At 32.9% G+C, this 22,908-nt stretch overlaps 1 protein-coding gene across 2 annotated transcripts in view; it reads left to right on the top strand.

Moving 5' to 3' along the window:
• The first annotated feature begins 1,335 nt into the window (after nucleotides 1-1,335).
• The window catches only part of LOC148623516 (serine/threonine-protein phosphatase 4 regulatory subunit 3B-like), a 38,531-nt gene continuing 16,958 nt past the window's right edge, over nucleotides 1,336-22,908 (top strand). Inside the window, exons 1-10 of one of the 2 annotated variants that reach the window (XM_088565372.1) lie at nucleotides 1,336-1,407; nucleotides 1,535-1,808; nucleotides 4,416-4,471; nucleotides 6,005-6,103; nucleotides 9,951-10,592; nucleotides 11,487-11,636; nucleotides 16,820-16,864; nucleotides 18,828-18,941; nucleotides 19,461-19,515; nucleotides 21,181-21,257. In XM_088565372.1, the coding sequence (XP_088421498.1) occupies nucleotides 1,661-1,808; nucleotides 4,416-4,471; nucleotides 6,005-6,103; nucleotides 9,951-10,592; nucleotides 11,487-11,636; nucleotides 16,820-16,864; nucleotides 18,828-18,941; nucleotides 19,461-19,515; nucleotides 21,181-21,257 (1,386 nt within the window). In that variant the 5' untranslated portion in view covers nucleotides 1,336-1,407; nucleotides 1,535-1,660. Of the gene's footprint in view, nucleotides 1,408-1,534; nucleotides 1,809-4,415; nucleotides 4,472-6,004; nucleotides 6,104-9,950; nucleotides 10,593-11,486; nucleotides 11,637-16,819; nucleotides 16,865-18,827; nucleotides 18,942-19,460; nucleotides 19,516-21,180; nucleotides 21,285-22,908 lie in introns of both variants that reach the window. The other variant, XM_088565371.1, reaches the window with a different exon arrangement.

The following is a 22,908-nucleotide window of genomic DNA, read 5'->3' as shown; positions in this document are numbered from 1 at the left end:
ATTTACTTTGATTTCTTCCATTCTCGGGTAAGATCTTTTAATAAGAGATACTGCGTAAGTTTTGTTATACTTGATGAACACACTGTTGAATTGTTCATTTAATGCCGATCCCTAGGCCTTTTCTTGGTTGGTCATTCTCTGCTGTGTTTCCAGATTGTGTCTTCTGTGGGGAATGCTTTGAGTGTCCTTCTTTTGCGCTGTAATGTATTTCCAAAACAGCTTATTATGCTGTTTTATATCTCCAGTCACATTTTCCACATATCTATGGGCTTCTCTGATTTCGCTCTTAATTTCACTTCTGACTTGGCGCCATTTAGATTTTAATTTAGAACTCCCAGTCTCCTTAGCTCTCTTATGAAGATTATTCTTTTTTCTGATCATAGATCTAATTGTTGGGTTTATCCAAGGTAATTGTTTTCTAGATCTGGATATCTTAGACGGTATATTTTTGTCAACACTTCCTTGAATAAAAGTTTTCATGAGATTCCAGTTCTCTTCTACATTTCTAGTCTTTTGCATACCATTGAAATACCGCTCACTTATAAAAGTCTTTGTTGCTTCTTTCATTTTCTTTCACCTTTGTTGTATATGTAGTATTTTCTTTTCGGAGTTTTTGTTGGCTTCATATAAATGCATAATGAGCATGATATAACTTCGTGATCACTGTGTTTGTCAGTTCAGTTTACATCGCAGATTTGACCAAGTAATGTTGTTAAGAGTAGGTATAAAACGTGATCTCCTCTAGTTGGAAAGTCTATCATTTGCTCCATGTGGTGATCATTTAGTATGTCAATGAAATTCTGACCGTCGGTTTGTTTTAATGTTTTGTCGTCACTTCTCAGTCTTGTGTTCCAGTCAATATTCGGAAAATTAGTCACCCATTAGATGAAGATTTGCAGTTTTATTTCTGGGTGATAGGTTTACCATCTTATCAAGTTGCTCTCTTAAAATCTGCAGGTTTTCAGTTGGACTTTCAGGGTCTTCCAACTTCTCTACAGACATCATGTTACATGTATCTCTATTATTTTGTACATGTTCAGTTTGACTCGAAACAAAATTAACTTACTTGCTTACTAACTTACTAAAATAATAACTTTATTTATACCAAGGAGTTAAATATATATAAATCCTTGTTACACTTAGTTGTTAAAAACAAGATGAATAAAACATACTGTTTATATATTAAAAATCTGGGGTCTATTGTGAGTACCGTGTCTTTGTACCTCCGGCAGAGAAAAAAATCACACGAACTTAATAACAACAAAAAATGTGCTTAACGGTACTTGTGCCGTTTTTGGCTTCGGGTTTTAAAATACACGCCGTGCTGGGAATCTTGGGAACCCCAAAGTTACTTAAACACATTCAAGATGGCGGAGTTTTTGAAGACTAGAACTGATGTTTACCCCTGTAATTTTTTACGATCTTGAACCGGAACGGTTATATAAAAAGATTACAAACGATATTTTCTAATATATTTCTTTTTTTGCTAATGTCACAAAACATTATAATCGATTTATTTTAACTTCTGTTATAGATAATGTATAAATGCGCGGCCTAGCATCCTTACTTAGTCACCGAAAAGAGTCGGGATCAATTTGGTCAGAAGAAGTGTTTCTCCTTTAGTCGAGAAGGCGCTCATTACAATTACTAGATACTGAAAATGACAGAAACAAATCCTAACAGACGTGTTAAGTTGTACATGTTAAACGAAGAACGTACATGGGACGACCAAGGAACCGGTCATGTTACCACTATCTTCTTGGAGAGATTGAAGGGGGAATCGCTACAAGTTAGATCTGAAACTGATGGTTAGTTATACAGCTTTTCTCGTATTTAAAGTGCTATCATCACCTTGGTGCCATATGTCGATATGGACTCCATAATTGGGTATTCTGTTTAATTCAGAATTTATAAATTCTCCATCCTGTACGGTTGTAGTCTGAGGTTTCTGGTCTGTTGGCCCGACATGTAAATAAATACAATAGACCATAATTATTTTTAAAACTTGTTAAGCTTAAATGAATACATGGTAGTTTTGGCGTTGCTTGAGGAGGAATAGCAATAGACATTTCCTATTAGTTTTTCCTGAATAGGCTCAGTTGGTTCTTAAGGAAGGTAGATGCAGCACTTTCTTGTAAAAATATGGTTGAAAATGTTCAAACCTTAGGGAAGTAACAACAGCCTACTGAGAAATAAAGCTCAGGGGGCTGTTGAAAAATCTATGGTATACACTTGTAAGTATAATGATATGGCACCAGTTGTCGACATTTGGTTTTTATGTTAATCTGTGAATATCAGTTGGTGAACTATACTGTTACAAAATTATTTTAATTTCCCTGACGATTCCCCAATATACAAACTATGTCATTGTAAAGGGAGAGATTCCAAGGATCAAACCATGGATGGCATGGTAACAAGCCAGCAACAAACTAATTTCAATTAAGAATTAATCCTTAAGCCAAGTCAATTAATTGCCTATTTAAATCTCACTACCTACTACAACACAGGTAGACTGTCCTGCCACACCTCTACACCTCAAGAGTCTTTGTACCACGAACGACATAACATCTAGCTCATTAGCTAAACAAATCCAGTGAGTTTGTTTATTTAGGTGCCAAATTAACAAGAAAGCATGATTTCACTTACAAAATTATACTCAGCCACTGCACAGCACTCGAGCATTTTATAGAATTAAACTATGTGCATGGGGATGTTTATAATATTGCTACAAAAAATTCTATACCACGGAGTTCTAGGATTACCATTTCCTTTTACATGTGGAAAGTACTTTTTAGGATACATAGCTCGATATATTATTAAATCTTAGCTTGACCACTTTTAAATTTGCTTTAAGCATGCTATTATTATTAATTTAAAAAAAAAATGAAAGAAAAAGATAATATTATGCATCAAAACTGTGGTTTACTTCATTTCTTAATCATGGATCTGGAAACGGTAAAAATGCCAGTCATTGACTGACAAATTTTGCAAATGACAGATGACCATTTTCCAATATCGGACATAAAAAATTGTCAACCCTTATAAATTACAGTAGGTGTGGTTTTATTAGTGTATAAACATCCTGTCTGCCAGTCTCCTAATTGTTTATTGGAAATTAATTGACAGGTGTGTGTCAATATTAGCCGATGTGCAGTCACCTGTGACTGTGATTTACCTGTAACTGATTAGTTGATTGCATAATTGAATTAATGGTACATGTGCAGCCCCATTGCATGTACGAATTAATTGAATTAACTTGGAGAATTTTCATACATTTATTAGTTGATTAATTAAGAAAAAAGGTTGACAAGTCTACCATTTTCCCACTGATCTTTCAGAGGCAACGGAAGCACATGGAACTGAAACTACGAATCAGTCGTAGTTTGTAGTTATTCATTCGTCGATTGAATTGTTTTAACACAGAAGTCAACAGACCATTTAAATCAATATACAAAATGTGTTTGCGAGTTCGTTTTATAAATAATCAACATTTTTTTCATCACACGGAAGTTTTCGGCAGTTTGCCTATGTGATGAAAAAGTCTGAGAGATACGATGTTTTGTTTATATGTTAGAATGTCCACATGTAGTTGAAACCAAACTTGTTCACTCGCTCTGATATTTTGTAAAAGACAGAGTATGTGATGAAATAACACACTTTCCAATATTTATCTGAAAATAAGTACATACAAACGTTTTTTTAATTTTTGATCTGAGCATGTAAAAGACTGACAAAAACGTCTGCTGAACTTTGATAAAATGTCCAGCATGGGCTGTCAAAATTTCTGGACCCTTGCTATTAATACAAGGACTTGACTCTTATTTCTATTCAAAACAGTTGACTGAATAATTAGACTATAATTTTGGTTGATCTAAAATGATATCCTGTGTCAAATGTTGGAAAGGAACAGAAACGATTTTTTAAACCGGAATCTAACGGAATATTTCAAAATTCCGCTGAAAAATTACGTGCCCGCTACCCTTCAGTTCCAAAAGTAACAAGCTCCGCCTACTCTATTGCAGTTCAAAATGTCAGTAAAACAGAGTCTCTCGTGGAAAATTATCGCAATTTCAATAATAAATGTAATTTTTGTAGCAAATTTGGTATCAGCATACAGGGAAATGATTCCGGAATTGAACTAGATTGGTTTGACGTGCACAATTTCAACTTGAAAATCGTTACAAGCGGTTGAAGGGCGATACTCTGCGGTACTGCTAAATCTCCAACTTTCTGTATGGCACATCGTTCTGACCCCAACCCGACATATCAATATCTAAATAAAAAAGAGGAGGGTTGCAGGGTCAGAGGAAATTCGGACTAAGAATTTTTAAGGAAAGAACTGTTGTGCTGTGCCCCTATGGAGCATTTGATTAAACTGCTAAAATGATGATACAACTGTATAGTTTATTTTGCAGGATCTGTTCTTTTGGAATCCAAGATACAGCCTCAAACTCTTTATCAGAAACAACAGGTATTAATATTTAAAAAAATTGAAGTCGATGAATATGTACAGACATTTTTTGTTTTGTGATATGCAAAATTAAACGTTTTATGGTTATAGCAAGTAATATTTCAGACATTATTGTGTGCTTGTATACAGAGCTAAAGCTACTTCAGAAAAACATGGAGAAGTGGCTTATCTTTCAGAGACCCTAAGTTGCAGTGATGAAAAGTTAATTAATAAATTTATGTGTATAGGGATCTGACATTTTTTTTTTTTTTTTTTTTATGTGATATGATGTTACATGTATGTAGATGTTTTTCTTCTTTTTTGGGGTACTTTTGAAAAAATCAAATCTGCATGCTAACTGAATGATGGACTGTATTACATAAATGTAGTACATGCTGTTTAGTTATTATACCTCTTCCTCCAAAAAGCATGTTTTCCTTTTTTATTACAGCAAAATTATTATATGTTTGAGAGAAGCAAAGCTTCTTGCAAAGAATTGTGTAGGGTCTTTTGATTTTTTTCCTTTTTTTGGCAGCACTGTTTTTCAGGAAGACAATTCTGTTGGAATTTTCATTTGTTCTTGTATTTTTTGTTCTGGGTCCCATTTTATACAAAATGTTTTTAGTGAAATATTGTCTCTGGGAAAAAGTTGATGTAGAGTATCAATATCATTTTGAAAATTTATGACTGACAATTCAAGATGTAAGATTTTATTGGCTCTCTTTGGAGTGGTTGTTCTGAGCAAGTTGCTCAAGCTGAAGACATGTTCCATTGAAACAGAGAATTTACTGTTTAAATATGCAACAAGAAAACCAGATTTAATGCTTTGTGTTTTCTACCAAATTATCATTTGAAATAAATTAACCCCAAAAAGTACAGCAAATTTGTAGGTTTGTTACAAAGTGTGAACAATAGGACATAAATTTCATGAATTAGTGTAAACTGAAGTGAACAATGTTCATTCTGATTTTTTACGAAAAACTGATTCTGCTTGTAACAGATTTCGAAGATTCAAACTTGAATGTCATTTATCTCAGTTTTTAGTGCTAAAAAAGAGAATGTGTCATTGTGTTTCTTTTTACACCTTAAAGAAACAGGTAGATAAATTTAGGTAGGGAGAATTTTTTTATTCCCAGCTACGAGAGAACATTCTGACTATTAATAGTGCTTCTTAAGAAATGACACAAAAACTATAGGGTAAACTATTTTATCTGACAAAAATATGGTGGGTAGGGTAATAGGGAACACACTTTTTGTTTATTTAGCTTACATCCATTTTGCAGTCTCAACAATAAATAAATCCATTTTGAAATTATAAGCATCCACTATTTTGTGTTGACACTTGAAAATGCAATATTGTCCTTGTCAATTTTTTGAATGCTTTGGTTCTTTTTCAATAATGATTATATAGCCTTCCATACTAATATGAAGATTACATTGTTGTTTTTTTCCAGATTTTCTATCAAAATAAACAAATAATTATTACTGTATGATATTTAAAACTATGTATATGTGTGTGTGTGTGTGTATATATATATATTTTTTTATTGTTAGGAAACACTGATAGTATGGTCTGAAGCTGCAAATTATGATCTTGCTCTAAGTTTTCAAGAACGAACAGGCTGCTTAGAGATTTGGGAGAAAATCTGCAAGGTAACTTGATACCTGTAATTGTCAAGAAATAAGAGAATTTCAGTGCCAGTGAATTTCATAGGGGGTCTTAAGAATTGCATTCCATCCATCAGTCAGGCTTATCAATTTTCCACAATATTTTGGCTGGGTTTCACTTGTGCAAATAGGCTTATAGAATGGTGAATTGTGTGTGGAGAAAATACTAAGGTAACATTTTTATCTGCAACTATAAACCACAGCCACTAGATATTTGGTACACAACCAGGGTATTGTATGACCATAACATTTTCTTAACAGTATAAACGTTGTCATATCTGTTGATATATAAGTTGATGAATATGTTACTTGTCTAAATTGAAATCTAGGTTGTCCTTTAGTAAATGAATGTTGAAAAATGGATAAAATTTGGTTGTCCTCTGGCAACTTCTACTCTACTAATAGTATTTTATGGCCATTTCTGTCTGACCCATTTTTAGCTCGCCTGACTGTTAGGTTTAACCAAATTCTGACATGGGGTAAAAAGTATTCAGCATGATGGGATCTATCTGTGGTCAAATTTTGGTGAAAATCTGTTGACCCATGTTGGAATTATTGCCCTTTTTGGACGTTTTTTGCTGTTTTTGATATTATTCCTTTAAAAAACCTTCATCTCAAAAACTACTTTACAGAATACAATGAAAGTTGATATTATTGTTTTTTAAGGTATCCTTGACAAAATGACTGTTTAGATTTTTGATCGGTTGAAAAACATGGCTGCTGTTATTGAAAATAGGACATAAGGGTCAGACGGCAGATTTTTGCATATATCTCCAAAACCATTAGGTTTAGCCAAATTCTTGGGTAAAAGTATTCAGCATGATGAGATCTATCTGTGGTCAAATTTTGGTGATAATCTGTTAAGGTCTCACTAACTACTTCTAAAGTTTCCATTACTTTACATGTTAAAAAAGTAATTTTCAAAGTTTCACTGTGAATTCCAGGACAAATGACATCTTAAAGCTGCATACCGTTGCAAAGCTTGGAAAATAAGGCTTCCAAAATCATTATGCTAATGGTACGATGATTGTAGAAATTCTTTACAAAATTTACTTGAAGATATAATACTGAAAATCCACATTTTTACCTGTTTTGCTAACTGACAGCATGGAGGCAAATTACTCACACATGTAAACAATATTCATACACTTTTGTAGTTAGTTACATATATCATTTTTAAAGTACACATTCTCAGCTTTATTTTGTCTACTTTTAATCATAATACACGCAAATAATGCACTTACAATGCATTTGTCTAGGTTCAGTGTGTTTTTGGTACTACATAGGGGCCGGCCATTTGACCTGGAAGTGGTTAGTGAGACCTGAGCCATGTTGGAATTATTGCCCTTTTTGGACGTTTTTTGCTGTTTTTGATGTTATTACTTACAAAAATCTTCTCAAAAACTACCATACAGAATTCAATAATATTGCTGGTATTTTTAACTTTTAGGATATCATCAACAAAACAATCGTTTGGATTTTTGTTCGGTTAAAAAACATGGCCACCGATACTAAAAATAGAACATAGGGGTCAGACAGCAGATTTTTGCATTTATCTCTAAAACTGTTAGGTTTGGCAAATATCTTTCAATTGCTGAAATGATCATTATTATAAGGCCTACAAAAGTCTCCAGAGATCAAAGGTATCAGACGACTCCATATAAAAGTTATTGACCTTGAAAGGCAAAAAAATACGTTTTTTGCAGTTTTCAGTCTATATCTTGAAAACTAAAATAGGAGGATGAAACTTTCAATTGATGAAATGGTCCTCATGATAAGTCTTACCGAAGTCTTCATGGAGTCAAAATTGTTGGACAACTTCTTGTTAGAGGTATTGCCCTTGAAAGGCAAAAAATTTACTAGGTGAGCGATTCAGGCTCCTGAGAGCCTCTTGTTTTTCATATTCTTTTGGTAGTTGGTAAGGGGGAAACAATTAGCAGTATGTACCCAAATTGTGGTGTTTTTGGGGTGATTCGGTTCACGGTACATAGTGGCCGCCTTTGATAATAATGATGCTGTTCTTAAATAAATTTATTGGTATTATTGTTATAGCTAGCATATTTTAATGACCCAGAGAAAAAAATAAAGTATTGCTTAAATGCTTTATTTCAAATGGAATGATTGATCAAATCCTTACTTTTAAGCTGACCTGGCCAAAGGCCAGGTGAGCTATTGCCATCACTTGGCGTCCGTCATCGTTGTCATCGACCTTAACAATTATACAAAACTGTTCTGCTCTGAAACTACTTGACTGATTAGAACCAAACTTGGCATAAATATTCCTTGGGGTATCCTGCATAGAACTGATGTGAGAATTTTTAATCCTTCAAAAAACATGGCTGCCGTTACTAAAAATAGAACATAGGGGTCATACTGAATTTTTTCGCATATTATTCAAAAACTGTTAGGTTTAACCAGATTCTGACATGACGTTAAAAGTGTTCAGCATGAGATCTATATGTGGTCAAATTATTGTGTTTATTTGTTAAACCATGTTGGAGTTGTTGCCCTTTTTCCACAATTTTTGCTATTTTTAATGTTATTTCTTTCAAAAATCTTCTCCTCTGACACTACTTGACCAACTGAAACCAAACATGGTATGAATGTTCCTTGGGGTATCCTGCATAGAGCTGATGTGGGGATTTTTCATCCGTCAAAAACATGGCAGTCATTACTAAAAATCGAACATACAGTGTAGGGGTCAGACAGTAGTTTTTCGCATATATCTCCAAAACCGTTAGGTTTAGGCAAATTCTTTCAATAGCTGATATGATCCTTATTATAAGGCCCTCAAAAGTATTCAGGGATAAAAGTTGTCAGATGACTCCTTGTAAGAGTTATTGCCCTTGAAAAGGGAAAAAAGACTTTTTTTTTTGTGGACAACTTCTTGTTAAATTTATTGCCTTAGAAAGGCAAAATTCAACCAGGTTGGCGATTCAGGCTCCTGGAAGCCTCTTGTTATGTCCTGTCATGCATAAGAGGCTTTGTTTTGTAAAACATGGTGGTGCCCATGAAACACATATTTCATAAAATGTATTGTGATATGTACTGTCAAAGATCTCCAATGTCATGATATGTATTGTTTTAAAAAAAAATGTATCGTTACACCCCAATTAGTTGGGTATGTTGCTTAACCGTGACAAGATCAAGTATGTATGTTGTTAGGGATTTTTGTTTGGTAACAATTTTCCATCTGATTTTGCCATCGTAAGAAATTAATATGTCTTTTTTACCCTAGTTTTTGGTGCCTACCCTAAACATATTACAGCTATTTTGGATCAAGCACAGTTGATAAAATTTAACCATACAACTCCAGTATAAGAATATGAATCTGTTGATCTTGTACCACAATGTTGTATACGTAATGGTCAGACTAGAATTTATAGTTGGTTCTTAAATGTACCATTTTGTAATTCAGGGATGAAAAGGGCCAAAAACAAACATCCTTTTTGTCTCTAAACTATACATACCCGACAACTTTTTAAAAATAGCGATGGGGATTTTCAGGCAAGATGACATGTGAATGGACAATTTTGCAACATATTTTACAAATTACAATTTTTGTACAACCCCAAATTTTTTGCAGTAGTATAATGGTAACTTGTTGTCATCATCTACCGTAGACAGTATGGTTTCCAAACAATAACCTGAGTAGAAGTGTATGAAAAGGGCCAAAAACATATATTTTTGTGATGGCAATTTTTTTTACTGTCAAAAATTTGTTCTGTGGAACTGTTCTGTAGATGATAACAGATAAAAAAAAATTATATTTTGAAGAGTTGAGCAAAGAAAATAAAGGAATATTGTACAGTTTATTCACTTATTTCTTAAGGTTCAAGGAAAGGATCCATCTGCTAATATAACACAGGACATGATTGATGAAGAGTTCCAGGAAGATGATAGATTAATGGATGAATCAGCTCCAGATATTGCTGCAGATATTGAACTGCCCCCATGTGAACTTAGCAAATTAGATGAAATTTGGACGCTTTTTACAGATTCAACAATTCAGTCTACACCAATACGCAAAGACAAGTTGTCACAGGCAATAGAAAACAGCGGTTACATTACTAAATTGCTGGATTTGTTTCATATGTGTGAAGACCTTGAGAATATTGAAGGTCTCCACCATCTGTATGAAATATTCAAAAGTATATTTTTATTAAACAGAAACAATTTATTTGAGATCATGTTTGCAGAAGAAACAATCTTTGATGTAATAGGTGTGTTAGAGTATAATCCTCTTTCTTCGCAACCAACTAAGCACAGACAGTATCTTAAAGACACAGCAAGATTTAAGCAAGTTGTACCAATAACAAAAACTGAATTGCTTCAAAAAATTCATCAGACATACAGAGTGCAGTATATACAAGATGTTATTTTGCCCACTCCATCTGTGTTCGAAGAAAATCATCTTTCATCATTGACATCATTTATTTTCTTCAACAAAGTTGAAATAGTTAGTATGATACAGGTCAGTAAAAGTTGATTGTTTTTAAATTCATCTTATTCTAGATACTTAAAATCAACTGTAGAGAAATTTTTGTTGAGGTTGTTGAACAACAGAATTTTTCTTATATTTGATTTGACCTTTTTGAGAAGTTATCTTGACAAATTAACAGTAAATGTTATGTAGGTTCAATTGCTCTGCATGAAGACTGACAATCCTGTTTAATCTCTCCCGCCCCCACCATGCTAGGGAGAAATACTGTTTTTGTGCTGACTTTCTGTCTTTTACACTTTTGCAAGTGCAACTCCTTAGAAATTATTATACAAAATTTCAACTTAGTAAGGCCACAGTTTTTTAATTTATTGGTTTACAGATTATTGACTGTATTCAGTATATAAAATTAGTTTGGTTAGTCAGAAAAAAAATTTTTAAAATAAAACCAGAACCAGAAATACACTCTACTATTTCAGTTTTGAATTTCTTTTTTAGTAAGTATGCACTAAACTTTTTCAAATAGCTTGCAAAATCAGTCAAAATTTGCTTGACACTACAGATTCTATATAAAATGTCACCTATATTAAGACTTGATAACATGGGAATCGAGTTCGATGACATTTGTTTTCTATATGAAAATTTTACAGTCATTCATATTTAAACAAGATATAACTCCATTTAAAGCGAGGATATTCTTGTCGCTGTATATCCAGTTTGTGTCCTGCCTGAACAGCTTTAGTGTACAGATTTTTTTCCCGCTTTTTAGAGGAATTCCGCTATTTCAAATCCAGATTTTACCGTTATGATTCTTTATTTACTGTATATTTACTTACAATTTTACCAATTTCTGCTTTGTTTGTTGACCTCGTAAAGTCATATCTGTGTGTAATTATTTGTATCTTTGTTTTTTTTTTTCTGTTTCAGGATGATGATAAATTTTTATCATTACTGTTTATTCAGCTTAGGCATGAAGACACAGATGAAACTGTGCGGAGAGATTTAGTGCTATTTTTAAAAGAGTTTTGTACATTTTCGCAGACTTTACATCAAGAAAGTCGGGAATCTTTCTTCAAGGTAAACAGTGATGTTGTATTAACCATGGGGTACCATTTTTTCATGATTTTAGTGGGTAGTGTGGAAACCACAAAATCAAGATTCTAACAATCAATTATCTCAATGGATGAAAAATTGGATAATTAATTGGAAAGAGTGAATAACCAAAATATTATCATGAGTGCCAAAGAACACCTAGATTTAACAAGTGTGCGGAACTTGTTCCATGCACGAGTTAATTCCGCAGGCATTCTTGGCAGTTCAAATCTCAGTCCTGTTTAAGTGTGATGAAGGAAGAAGCTATATGGAGCAGTCATTGTCCTGTCAGGATTGTACGACCAGCTAAAAAATGTTGTGGTCATTTAGTGGTATCCCCCTGTTGTCTGTGCGTCCATTAAGTTTATATATGAAAAATTGAGTAAAAATTTTCCAATCTTTTATTGGAAATTTTAGCACATTGTTCCTATAGACTTGGCAGCGAGCCATGGGAAATGAAAACAGGATTCTTAATTTTCTGACAGATATACAGTCCAACCTCGATGTGTCAAACGCGGATTAGTCGAAATCTCGGATAACTCGAACTAATTACAAAGTCCCAGCAAAACTCCCCTTACTCAAATACAATTTTACCTCTCATGACTCGAACTCGGATGAACGAAACCTCGGATAACTCGAGGTAATCAATCAGTCCCCTCGATAGGTCTTAGAGGTTAATTAACCCTGATGTCTTGAAGTCAACTAATTAGTCGGAAAACTGATTGATTTATTACAAACCATGATCAAAGTGTGTTTTAACAACGATTAGCATGGCTTTTAAAATTAATTTGTTGACACTCTTTATGGTTTGATTTGTTTATTTTATCAATTTAAAATCGCCCGTGTTGTTAAAAGAAACAACTTGTATTAAGAACATGTCGGAATTTACACTAACAGTGATATCGGATATTTTGATAAAAAAATTTTAAAAAATACAGATGAACTGCAATGGTATCTGACTATTTAATGAAACATCAAACAGATGATAGTAAGGGTATTTCAACAACTTAATTCGTTTCGCTAGTGAATTTGAAATTTTATCGTAATAATGTAGAACACATGGTTTGACAATACTCCTGATTGTGAATCAAACAATCAACATGTTATGAACTATGACGTTTTTGATGTAGAAAAAACAAAAAAGGAAATTTCACTAAAATACTTGGTGCCATTCAGTATTTCAAACATGATATACAACATATATCTTCCGATTTGAAACACAAGACATTATGAAGTACCGTGTAAAGTGAAGTACATGTACATGTACAAGCACAACAAATGATGTTAATACAGAAACAATCATTGACCAAACCTTGACCTCGGATTACTCGAACCTCGGATAACTCCAACATTTCTGCATGGTCCCTTTGAATTCGACTTAATGAGGTTCGACTGTATATCCATTTGTGTATCAAGGAATGCCATTGTAATGTCACTATACTAGTGAAATGTGTATCCACAAATTAACTACCATATTTTCCAGACTATAAGTCGATATTTTTTTTTCAGCAAAGTGTCAGCCTCGACTTATCTGAGTATTTTTCAAGGAAAATGTTCATCGACAATGCTTTTCATTAGATATGTTTAGTTCACTTTCGATTGCTTTAATTCAAAATTTTCGGTAAACTGCAATCAACGAAAGCCTTCACTCAAACAGTGAAAACAGTGATTGAATTCGAACATTATTGATCATTGCCGCTATTCTTTTATGAATGAATACAATGATGTTGATAAAAACTTGGGGACTTTGAAACCGTTAAAATATATTAATAAACTCTAGAAGACACATTAACAAAACTCTTTTTTAATTTGGAAAACATTATCCGATGTTTTGGAGTTATCGGTCCTTTAATATGCAAATTTATACTCATTTACAGTATGTTGTAACACATTCACACGTGGCTCAAATTATAATTCAATTAAGGTGTTATCGAAATTGCTAATTGCAGTCAAATTTGCAGGTAACAATTATTTTTTATTGTATTTCGTAATACCAGGTAATATTGTTTACTAATTACCGCTTGTAATTATGACCAATTTATCAAACAAATTTCCCGCTTATTTCACACATGGCTGCCCACATTTGACATGTTTACGATTTCGTTCTCCTGATGATCTATGGCTTTAGAGCCATTGACACGCCATTCAATGAAAGTAATTGAACTCACGGACAAAGTACACTTTAACGAAAACACAAATTTATTTAATTCAGAAATCTTATACTTAGTAACATGGCTGGAATAATATGCTGTTAAAAACCAACCGCTCAACTCTGATCTCCCCCGACACATACAATATAAATGCACACGTCTGACCCATTAACTTATCTATATTTTTTTTTGTCGGTTTCGTCAAATTAAGCAATTCAACTTATACGCCACATCCACTTGTAGTCCGGAAAATACTGTAAATGCCTACATAATTTTCATTTAAAATCTTTAGCAAAAATAGCTTTGTTATAGTGATACTTTAACTAGAAATGCAAATTATATTTTATTAAACCATGTGCCATGAATTCAAGCATCCAAAAAAGTGTCTTTTCCTCTAACCACTGAATTTGATACCTGTAAAATTGAATTAAGTCACAGATCAAACAGATTCTTTGATTGCTAATGAGGTAGCAAGGTGTGTTCAGTAGAAAGACAGGTAAAAAGAGGACATTTCATGTCCATTACACACAAAACCTCAACATTATGTAATAAAAGATGGGTAGTAGGAATAATTCTTTGAAAATTTATTGATTTCACGCATGACAAATAATTTATTTTATTGGAACTCATGAATACCCAGGATTTGGATTAAACAGTTTCATGTGTGTAATCAATTTGTGATGATATTTCTTACTATTGAGCAGTCTTCATGGTTAACTTTTTAGAATTTTAAATTCATGACATTTTTCTTTTTTTAAAATATAGTGTAATTTTCACTAGCCCCAAGTTGAACTGGTCAATGCTGTCAGATTTATCAGGAGGACTGAATAATTACGGGGTTGTACTGCAAATTCTGTCCTCATGTTTGTCTGCATGGATTTTTCATTACTTATTCCAGTAAGAATGAATAGATATAATCATAAATTTTTATTGTCTCCTATCTGCAGTTATTTCTGATCCATTTGAAAAGTGATTAAAAATTGTAGAAAAAAGGCTTGGTGCAGTTTTTGGAGAAAATTTATTGATTGCATGTTGTTCTTTTTTGCAAGGGGTAAGGCCATTGTTTTTTAAGTTTTAGTTTTATGAAATTATTTCACCAAAGTCTTGAGTAGGAGGACAAAAAACCGTAAAAACTGCTATGTCTTTCAAGCACAATAAAGATTAAGAATTTTAAAGATATAGCCAATAACCTTTAACCGTTAATTTTTTTGAAAAAGCAAGCATGAGTCGGTCGAAAAAAAATGAAACGAAAGTCCTTTTATTTATTTTTTTTCAAATTGCTAAAAATTAGGGTCAGCAGATTTGTAAAACAAAAATTAAAAAAAAATGGCCTAAGGTGTGTTTTTTATTATTTTTTTTTTTATCCTCTATTGAACTGGGTTTAATTATAAAGTCAACATTTTCAACTGGGTATTTCTTGTGAGGTATCAAAATGAATTGTGTGAGTAGAAATTCATGTTATTAATGATAAATATACAGATATTACAACACAATACAATCACATGCAGTTATTTCTGACTTGTACAAATTTTCATCTTTTCATCTTCAGTTTCTTAATTTTCCTTGTCATCATAGCTTTCACCACAACTGATTTCAGGTCCTTATTCCTCCTACAACACTTTTTCACATTGTCAATTGATAGGTCTTTTTTTTTTTCAATTCCAAATTTCTGATTGGTTCCTTGCTTTTGTGCTGTACTTTTGAAAATGGAACAAAAGTACCCCCTCCTCAGTGATAACTAAAGTCTTTTTCATACTTTTATTTACTTGCACATCTTTTACGTCGCTTTGAAGGCTTTGGTGATAATCCAACATATGCTGGTGTTTCTGTAGGATCACTGTTATCTTTGTTTTCTTCATCATGGTCATCTTCAGCCTTTCTTTTCCCTCTTCTCATAAATGTAAAGATCAACGATTGCAAATCTGCAATGTTTGCTTATGAAAACAACTTAGCCGGGCTTGATTATTATATAGGAAATATGATGGTGCGGAACTGAAAAAAAAAGGATTTTATGAAAAAATGCCGACCAGCTTGCCAGTAAGTAGGAAAGGTGGTCAGCAAACCTGGCTTAAATGCTGAATGGAAAACACTGCAGCTTCTACATAGTCAGAGTATTTTTATAACACCAAAATATGTTGTCAACAAAAATAATACTGGTTTCTGTTTGGAGTTGGGTGTTTAAGAAATGGCAGCAAATTGTGTGTCAAAAGTATGTAGTCTGTCCATTAGGAATGGTATGTTCTTATTGGTCCCTAAATGTACTGGATATAGCAGGCTGCTGAGGGGTAGTTAAAATCCTGTGGAAGTTTATCTGTGAGTCCTGTAACTCAGGGTCAATCCTCACTACAATGAGCACTTTCTTGGAACTGGTTCTGCTGATCTTATATGGTTTGTTGGCATATAATCATCACTTTTACGATTATGATCAAATTATTATGTTAAACTTATCTTGTAATTTTTTAGCTGATAGCTTTAAAAAGGACATCATTTTGTATAGACCATATTTAATATTAGTGTTCTAAACAAATAGCTACAAGAAGGAACATTTTAGGGTGAAAGATTTGGTACCAGAAACACCAAAAAGTAGTATCATTCATCTAATTTTTCAAAAAGTTTCTGAGGGGAGAACTCCCAGACAGCCCACCCCTGAAAAAAAATCAGATGGCAGAGGAGGTCCACTTGAATCTAAATTACTTTGTAAAAGTTACTGTCAACCTCTGAGTTCTATTCTATGCTATTATTTACTGTCTTAGTTGATCATTTGCTTCATCTCCTCTAACATGAAAACATAAGTAATTATATCTGATGAACAGCTTTAATTAACTGATAACCATACTTTATGTTAAGTCAAAATGACCAGACATACAGGAGCTATTATTGATTTCATATGTTTTAGACATATTAAACTCTATGAAAGAAAGGGGATCAAAGAAAGAATCTTAGTGCTTATATTTCAGATAGTGTTTTTTAGCAGACTGGATATAAATTCCTGTAACCATTATTTTTTATTTATTTCAGACATTATCATCTTATGGTGTTCTGTCAGCTATAGAAGTTATTCTTGTAAGTTAACATGTATTAGTATTATATGTATATTCTTAAAAGAATGGTACATAGTTTTCCAGGATTTCACTTTCCAGTCACCAATGGCGAGAGAAATTGTGGAGTTGGAAAGTTATTTTATATGTTCCACATCAGTGATTTTCAAATCCTTATTTTGTGTCAGAATTTTGGCCCCATTCCAAAGAGAAAATACACTAAAAAAATCTCAAATTTCAGCTGCTGAATTCCCAATTGTGATTTGGCAACAAGTTTGTTAATCCTGGTTTGTTTCATTACTGGTCAGTTCACCCTTGCCTTTCTCCAAATTAGTTTGGCTTGAAAGCAAATTTTAGAGCAATGATGAAATAGTTAATTTTTTAGCTCACTTGGCCTTATTGTCATCACTTTCCATCCGTTGTAGTCTGTCGTCTTCGTAGTTTCTTCAAACATCTCTGAAACTACTTGACCAATTGGAATGGAACTTGATCATTTAAAACTTTTGATCAGTTGAAAAAAATGGCTGCTTTTGTTAGAAATAGAACATAGGGGTCAAAGTACAGTTTTCAAAAACTGTTGAATTTTGAAAAATTCTTATCGAGAGTAATATTGTTCAACATCAGAGGACGGACCTATACCAAAATTATCAGAATGATCCATCACATAATGTAAGACTTTTGGCCCCTAGAACAGGTTTTTTGATCAGAATCAAAATACCTTATGTCACTGGAACTTCCCTACTATTTCTGAACACTACACAAAATATAGTCCAAATGTAATTCCTTTTATATCATGAAATACCTCTTTTATAACAAGTAAAAATGTTTCTTGCAATTTATCAGCTCAATACCATATTTTCAGGACTACAAGTTGATTTTTATTTTCAGCAAAGTGTCAGCCTCGACTCATATTACACTTCGACTTATATGAGGATTTTTCAAGAAAAATTGTTCATCTACAATGTATTTCATAAGATTTGTTTAAATCACTTTTTATTGCTTTAATTCAAAATATTTGGTAAACTGCAATCGAGGAAATCTATCACTCAAACAGTCAAATCGGCAATTGAATTAGAAGATTATTGATCATTGCTGCTATACTTGATGAATGAATATGATGATGTTAATGAAATCTTGAAACTATGAAACCGATATAATACATGTATATAAACAAACTCTAGAAGATAATTAACAAAACTCTTTTTTTAACTGGAAAGACATTATCAAGTGTTCCAGGGTTAGCGTTCGTTTAATATGCAAATTTATACCCATTTACGGTATGTCGTAACACCGTCACACTTGGCTCAAATTAAAATCAGTTTAGGTGGCTAATTGCAACCATATTTACAGATAACAATTTTTTTTAATTGTATTTTGAAATACCAGGTAATATTGTTTTATTAATTACTAATTGTAATTATGACCTATTCATCAAACTAATTTCCCGCAAATTTCACACGCTTGACATGTTTACGATTTTGTACACCTGGTGATCTAAGGCTTCAGAGCAATTGACACGCAATTCAATTAAAATAATTGAACTCACAGACAAAGTACACTTCAACAAATATACAAATATTAATTTAATTCTGAAATATTATTCAAAGTAACATTGCTGGAATACATGTAATATGCTGTTAAAAACAACCTGCTCAACTCGTATCTCCGCTGACACCTACATATACAATATAAATGCACACGTCTGACCCTTGACTTATCTGGCAAATTCGATTTATCTATGTTTTTTTTGTCGATTTTGGTCAAAATTAGGCAGTTCGACTTATACTCCACATCGACTGTGTGGAAAATATGGTGTATGTAGTTGATAATATTGCGCCTCCATTTTGATTAGCTTAAAGTTATTGGACTTTTGCAATTCATCTTTATAATTGGCAACAGGGGGTGTGTTTACGTGCAGCAATCTTGTTAAGAGAAATTTGAGTCTGGTATTATTTGTAACTTAATTTTTGAAACAATAACTTTTTTAGGGACTGGATGATCCTCAAATAAAGACAGCAGCCATTGACATATTTTCATACATTGTTGAGTTCAGTCCCTCCACTGTTCGGGAGTTCATAATGAAGGGCCAGAAACAGGATGATGTAAGTATTGTACTACTGAAAATATGCAAAATCACTTACTTCCCCCCAAAAGTTACACACTTTATGCCTATATGCACATCTTATATGACCATTTGACTAGTGTCATAGATCTGTGTTATCATGATCTTTGAATTGCTGAAATGGTCCTTATTTTAAGGCCTACAAAAGTCTGATTTGGATCAAAGTTGTTGGACGACTTCTTGTAAGAGTTACCATGCTGGAAAGGTGAAGAAAGACATTTTTTTACGAATTTCAGCCAACATCTTGAAAACTATGATAGATAGAAACTTTCAATTGGTGAATGATCCTTATGGACGAGTCCTACCAAAGTCTTTTAGTCAAAATTGTCAGACAACTCCTTGTTAGAGTTCTTGTCCTTGAAAGGCAAATGTTAAACCAATTGAGCAATTCAGGCTCTTGGAAGTCTTCACAATACAAATGAACTTCAAGGTAATTTCTTGTAACAAACAATGCTTTCTCCATCTACTAGTAACATTTTTTTTAATGTTCTATTTTCAGGATGACTTGTTGGTAAATCTTGTGATAGACCAAATGATTAATGATCCTGATCCAGGTATTATATTCTGAAGCTTTTCTTGTCTTTGATGTAATTGCTTATACAAGAACTCTTATGTTCTGTGAATTTCCCATTGCCTATTATATATGTAACATTGTTGTGTTCTATCTTTTCAGTGTTGTGGGTTTTAGAACATACTTCCATACATATGGTGTCAGGTCAAAGATAATTGGTCATTGTCAATATGTTAATGTTTACATCATCCCACAATGCTTTATTCTAATCTGAATACACAACTTAAAAACCATAAAAATATATCACACTCTAGATGTTTACATAACTCTTGGGATGTATTTGCAGGGATTGACACTAACTTTTTTATCTTGGTTGCCACCCGGGCTCCTAAGTTAAAAAAGTTAGGCGTCCAGAAAATTTTTCAGAATATTAGTTTAATGTGTAATTGTTTGAAAATACATTTCTTTTCAAGAGATTTTAAAAGTATTATGGAATAAACTATTTATTTCCCGGTCTTCAGTTTATTACCTAATTGGTTCTCATCTAGTACTGTAGTGAGTACTCACAAATAAACATTTCATGAAATGGTATTATTTGTATTTGTACGCAAAATTCAACCAGTTGCGATTTCCGGTATGCCTAAAAACCGGAAAACAAACCCGACCACGTACCAAAATTACGGTCGCCACTCGGACGACAAACAATGGTTATTATCGTCGCCCAGCAAAAATTTAAGTCGCCCTGGGCGACTGTTAGTGTCAATCCCTGATTTGGTGAGTCAATGTTTGTGATTACCTTTACTTAATTGATACAGCCGAATATCTTTATTTCAGGCTTCAGGATAATTTACTGAATATAAAAAGTGTGGATGTCCATGTTTTAAATATGTTTGCTTTCCTGTCACTATGCACATAAGTTTATGTACCTCCATAACAAAGTTGGGAGGTTTTTATCGTGGTCAATACTAATTGATTGAAATTAATTAAAAACAATAAATGGTTTCATATAAACATGTACTTGTACCAAACAAAAATCTTCTGAATACAGAAAATAAGAAGTTTTATGGGAATACTGTTCATGGCTTCATCAATGTATGGTTTCCTACCTGATGATTTATGACTATTTCAAAAGTCAGCACTTTCATGATCAGTTTTATACTATCATTTTTAAAAGGACTACTCAGTCATTGTCACTACAAATCTCAATGAAGAAGGAACCTAAAGACCCTTTTTGGAACTTCTACAATATATTGATAAAGACACAAGTAAAACCTGCATCACATGCAAAGACTGCAGTGTTGTTGTGAGTGAAAAAGTACAAAGACTCAGATAAACATGTATCATATGAAATAATTGTATTGTAGATATAATTATCTATTATTGGCAAAAATAATTGAATAATAAAACGCTATGCAATAAACAGTACATTTAACATTAAATCACCCATCTTGGGAACTATTGTTCACATGTTGCCTTGTTTAAAATCCAATCGACCCGTATTGACCACAGTCCCAACCTTGCTCCGTTAATATGTGGCATTTTGTTTACTTTACATTATTATCAGGATTATTTAGTCTTTTGACGTGCACTAATTAAAAGCCATGTCAGAATCTTGAGATCAATGTGTATAGGATTTCGATTGTGAAGACAACTTAATGTACCATTATCATTCAGAAACATTAAGATCGCTGTATATTATTTCTTGCAGAACTTGGTGGAGCTTTACAGCTGATGGGTGTTCTCAAACTTCTGATAGACCCAGAGAATATGATAGCCACATCAAATGTAAGCCACAATGCTTACTGCTTCAATGTAGGTCATTGACTTAATTAATCATTTGGGGGTATATTACTGATGATCTCATCAGGGGCCATTTATCGTTATACAACTGAACAAAAAATTGTGGTCATATAATGGTATAGCGATTTTGTCGTCTGTAGATACTTGGTTTTCATATGATAGCATGAATCTATATGATAACAATGTCCAATTCACATAAGGAAGGTTGGTATTGACTTTAGGGGTTATGACCCTAGCTGTTAAGGAATTAGGGGGACAGAAACAGCTGTATCAAGTTCGAATGGTGTGTCCACACTTGCCCAAACTGCTCAATCAAGCTGCGTTCTGCAAAGCACATTATTGATGTGCAGATTTCAAATGTTGCAGAATGTTTATACACTGGTAGAACATTGTCAAAATATAGAGAAAGTTTAATTAATAAATTTCAATATTCCATAGGGGTAATTTGTATTATCAGTTGTTTGATCTTCATTAAATTTTATAACAAGGTTCCAAACCTTGTATGTGTCCACAGTTTTTGGGTTTTTTATCCTTGTTTGAAACTTCCCTACTATTTCTGAACTTGACACAAAATGTAGTCCAAATGTAGTTCCTTTTGTATCATTCAGTACATCTTTTGTCATCTGTTTCTGGCAATTATTCAACTCAGTAGTATTCTATTATTTCTGCAAATAAAATTAAGATCTAGTTTTCAAATCAACAGAAGATTTGAGGGACTCCTTTTTGGCCTTGAAAGATGTTTAGTAATAAAAAAGCATGTAGGGAATTTAGTTCTTGCAGTGATGTGTCTAGAAACATTAAATGTGTTAATCATGTTCCATTTAACAAACTTATCAGTCAAAATCTTCATCCTATCATTACAGCTATTTGAAATAGACCAGTTCCAATTTCAATGCAAGTCTTGCTAGGCTAGTTAGTAATTTAAATAGCTCTAGGTAAAAATCTGCCCTACTTAACTACCATAGAACACCTGTGTGATCTTTTGGGCACTGTGTTGTAATTTTGAATAGCTGTCAATTATGATGACCTTAACCTTTAAATTTGCTATCCACCATCATAATGATAGCTATTCAAATTCAAAGAACATTATCCAAGATCACACAGGTGTTCTGTGGTAGTAAAGTAGGACACATTGGTATAATTTTAGGTAGATTTCTACATAAAGAGCTATTTAAATTACTCTCTAGCCTACCTAAATTTATAATGGAATTGGAACTGGTCTGTTTCAACTAGCTTTAATACATAACTGAATCAACTGTCACATCAATTCATCTAAAAATTATAGGTGTCAAATGACAATAAAAAACATGCTTTATACTCCTGTATTGACAACTAAAGATAGTCTGATTACTTGAGGTTATCTATCAATGTTATTAAGCCTGGTCACAGTTGATTTTTGTTAATATTTACATCAGATATTCAAATAGCTTTTCTGTGGAATCAAATTTCCATATTTTTTGTGTGCATGGAATTGATAGAACACGATATAAATTTTTTTTTTAAGTGAAACGGAACTGATACATAACCTGAAAAAATAAAAGAATTTTATTACATTTTACACCTTAACCAACTGTGCAGCAGTTAACTGTAGTATTTGGTCATTTGTTTTAATCCTTATTTGATCACAAAGGTGAAT

Source organism: Perna viridis, chromosome 2 (genome assembly GCF_037379345.1).
Source record: "Perna viridis isolate PV_CMFRI_1.1 ecotype Kerala chromosome 2, ASM3737934v1, whole genome shotgun sequence".
In the NCBI taxonomy this organism is placed as follows: domain Eukaryota; kingdom Metazoa; phylum Mollusca; class Bivalvia; order Mytilida; family Mytilidae; genus Perna; species Perna viridis.
This window is presented reverse-complemented; position numbering and strand designations above follow the sequence as displayed.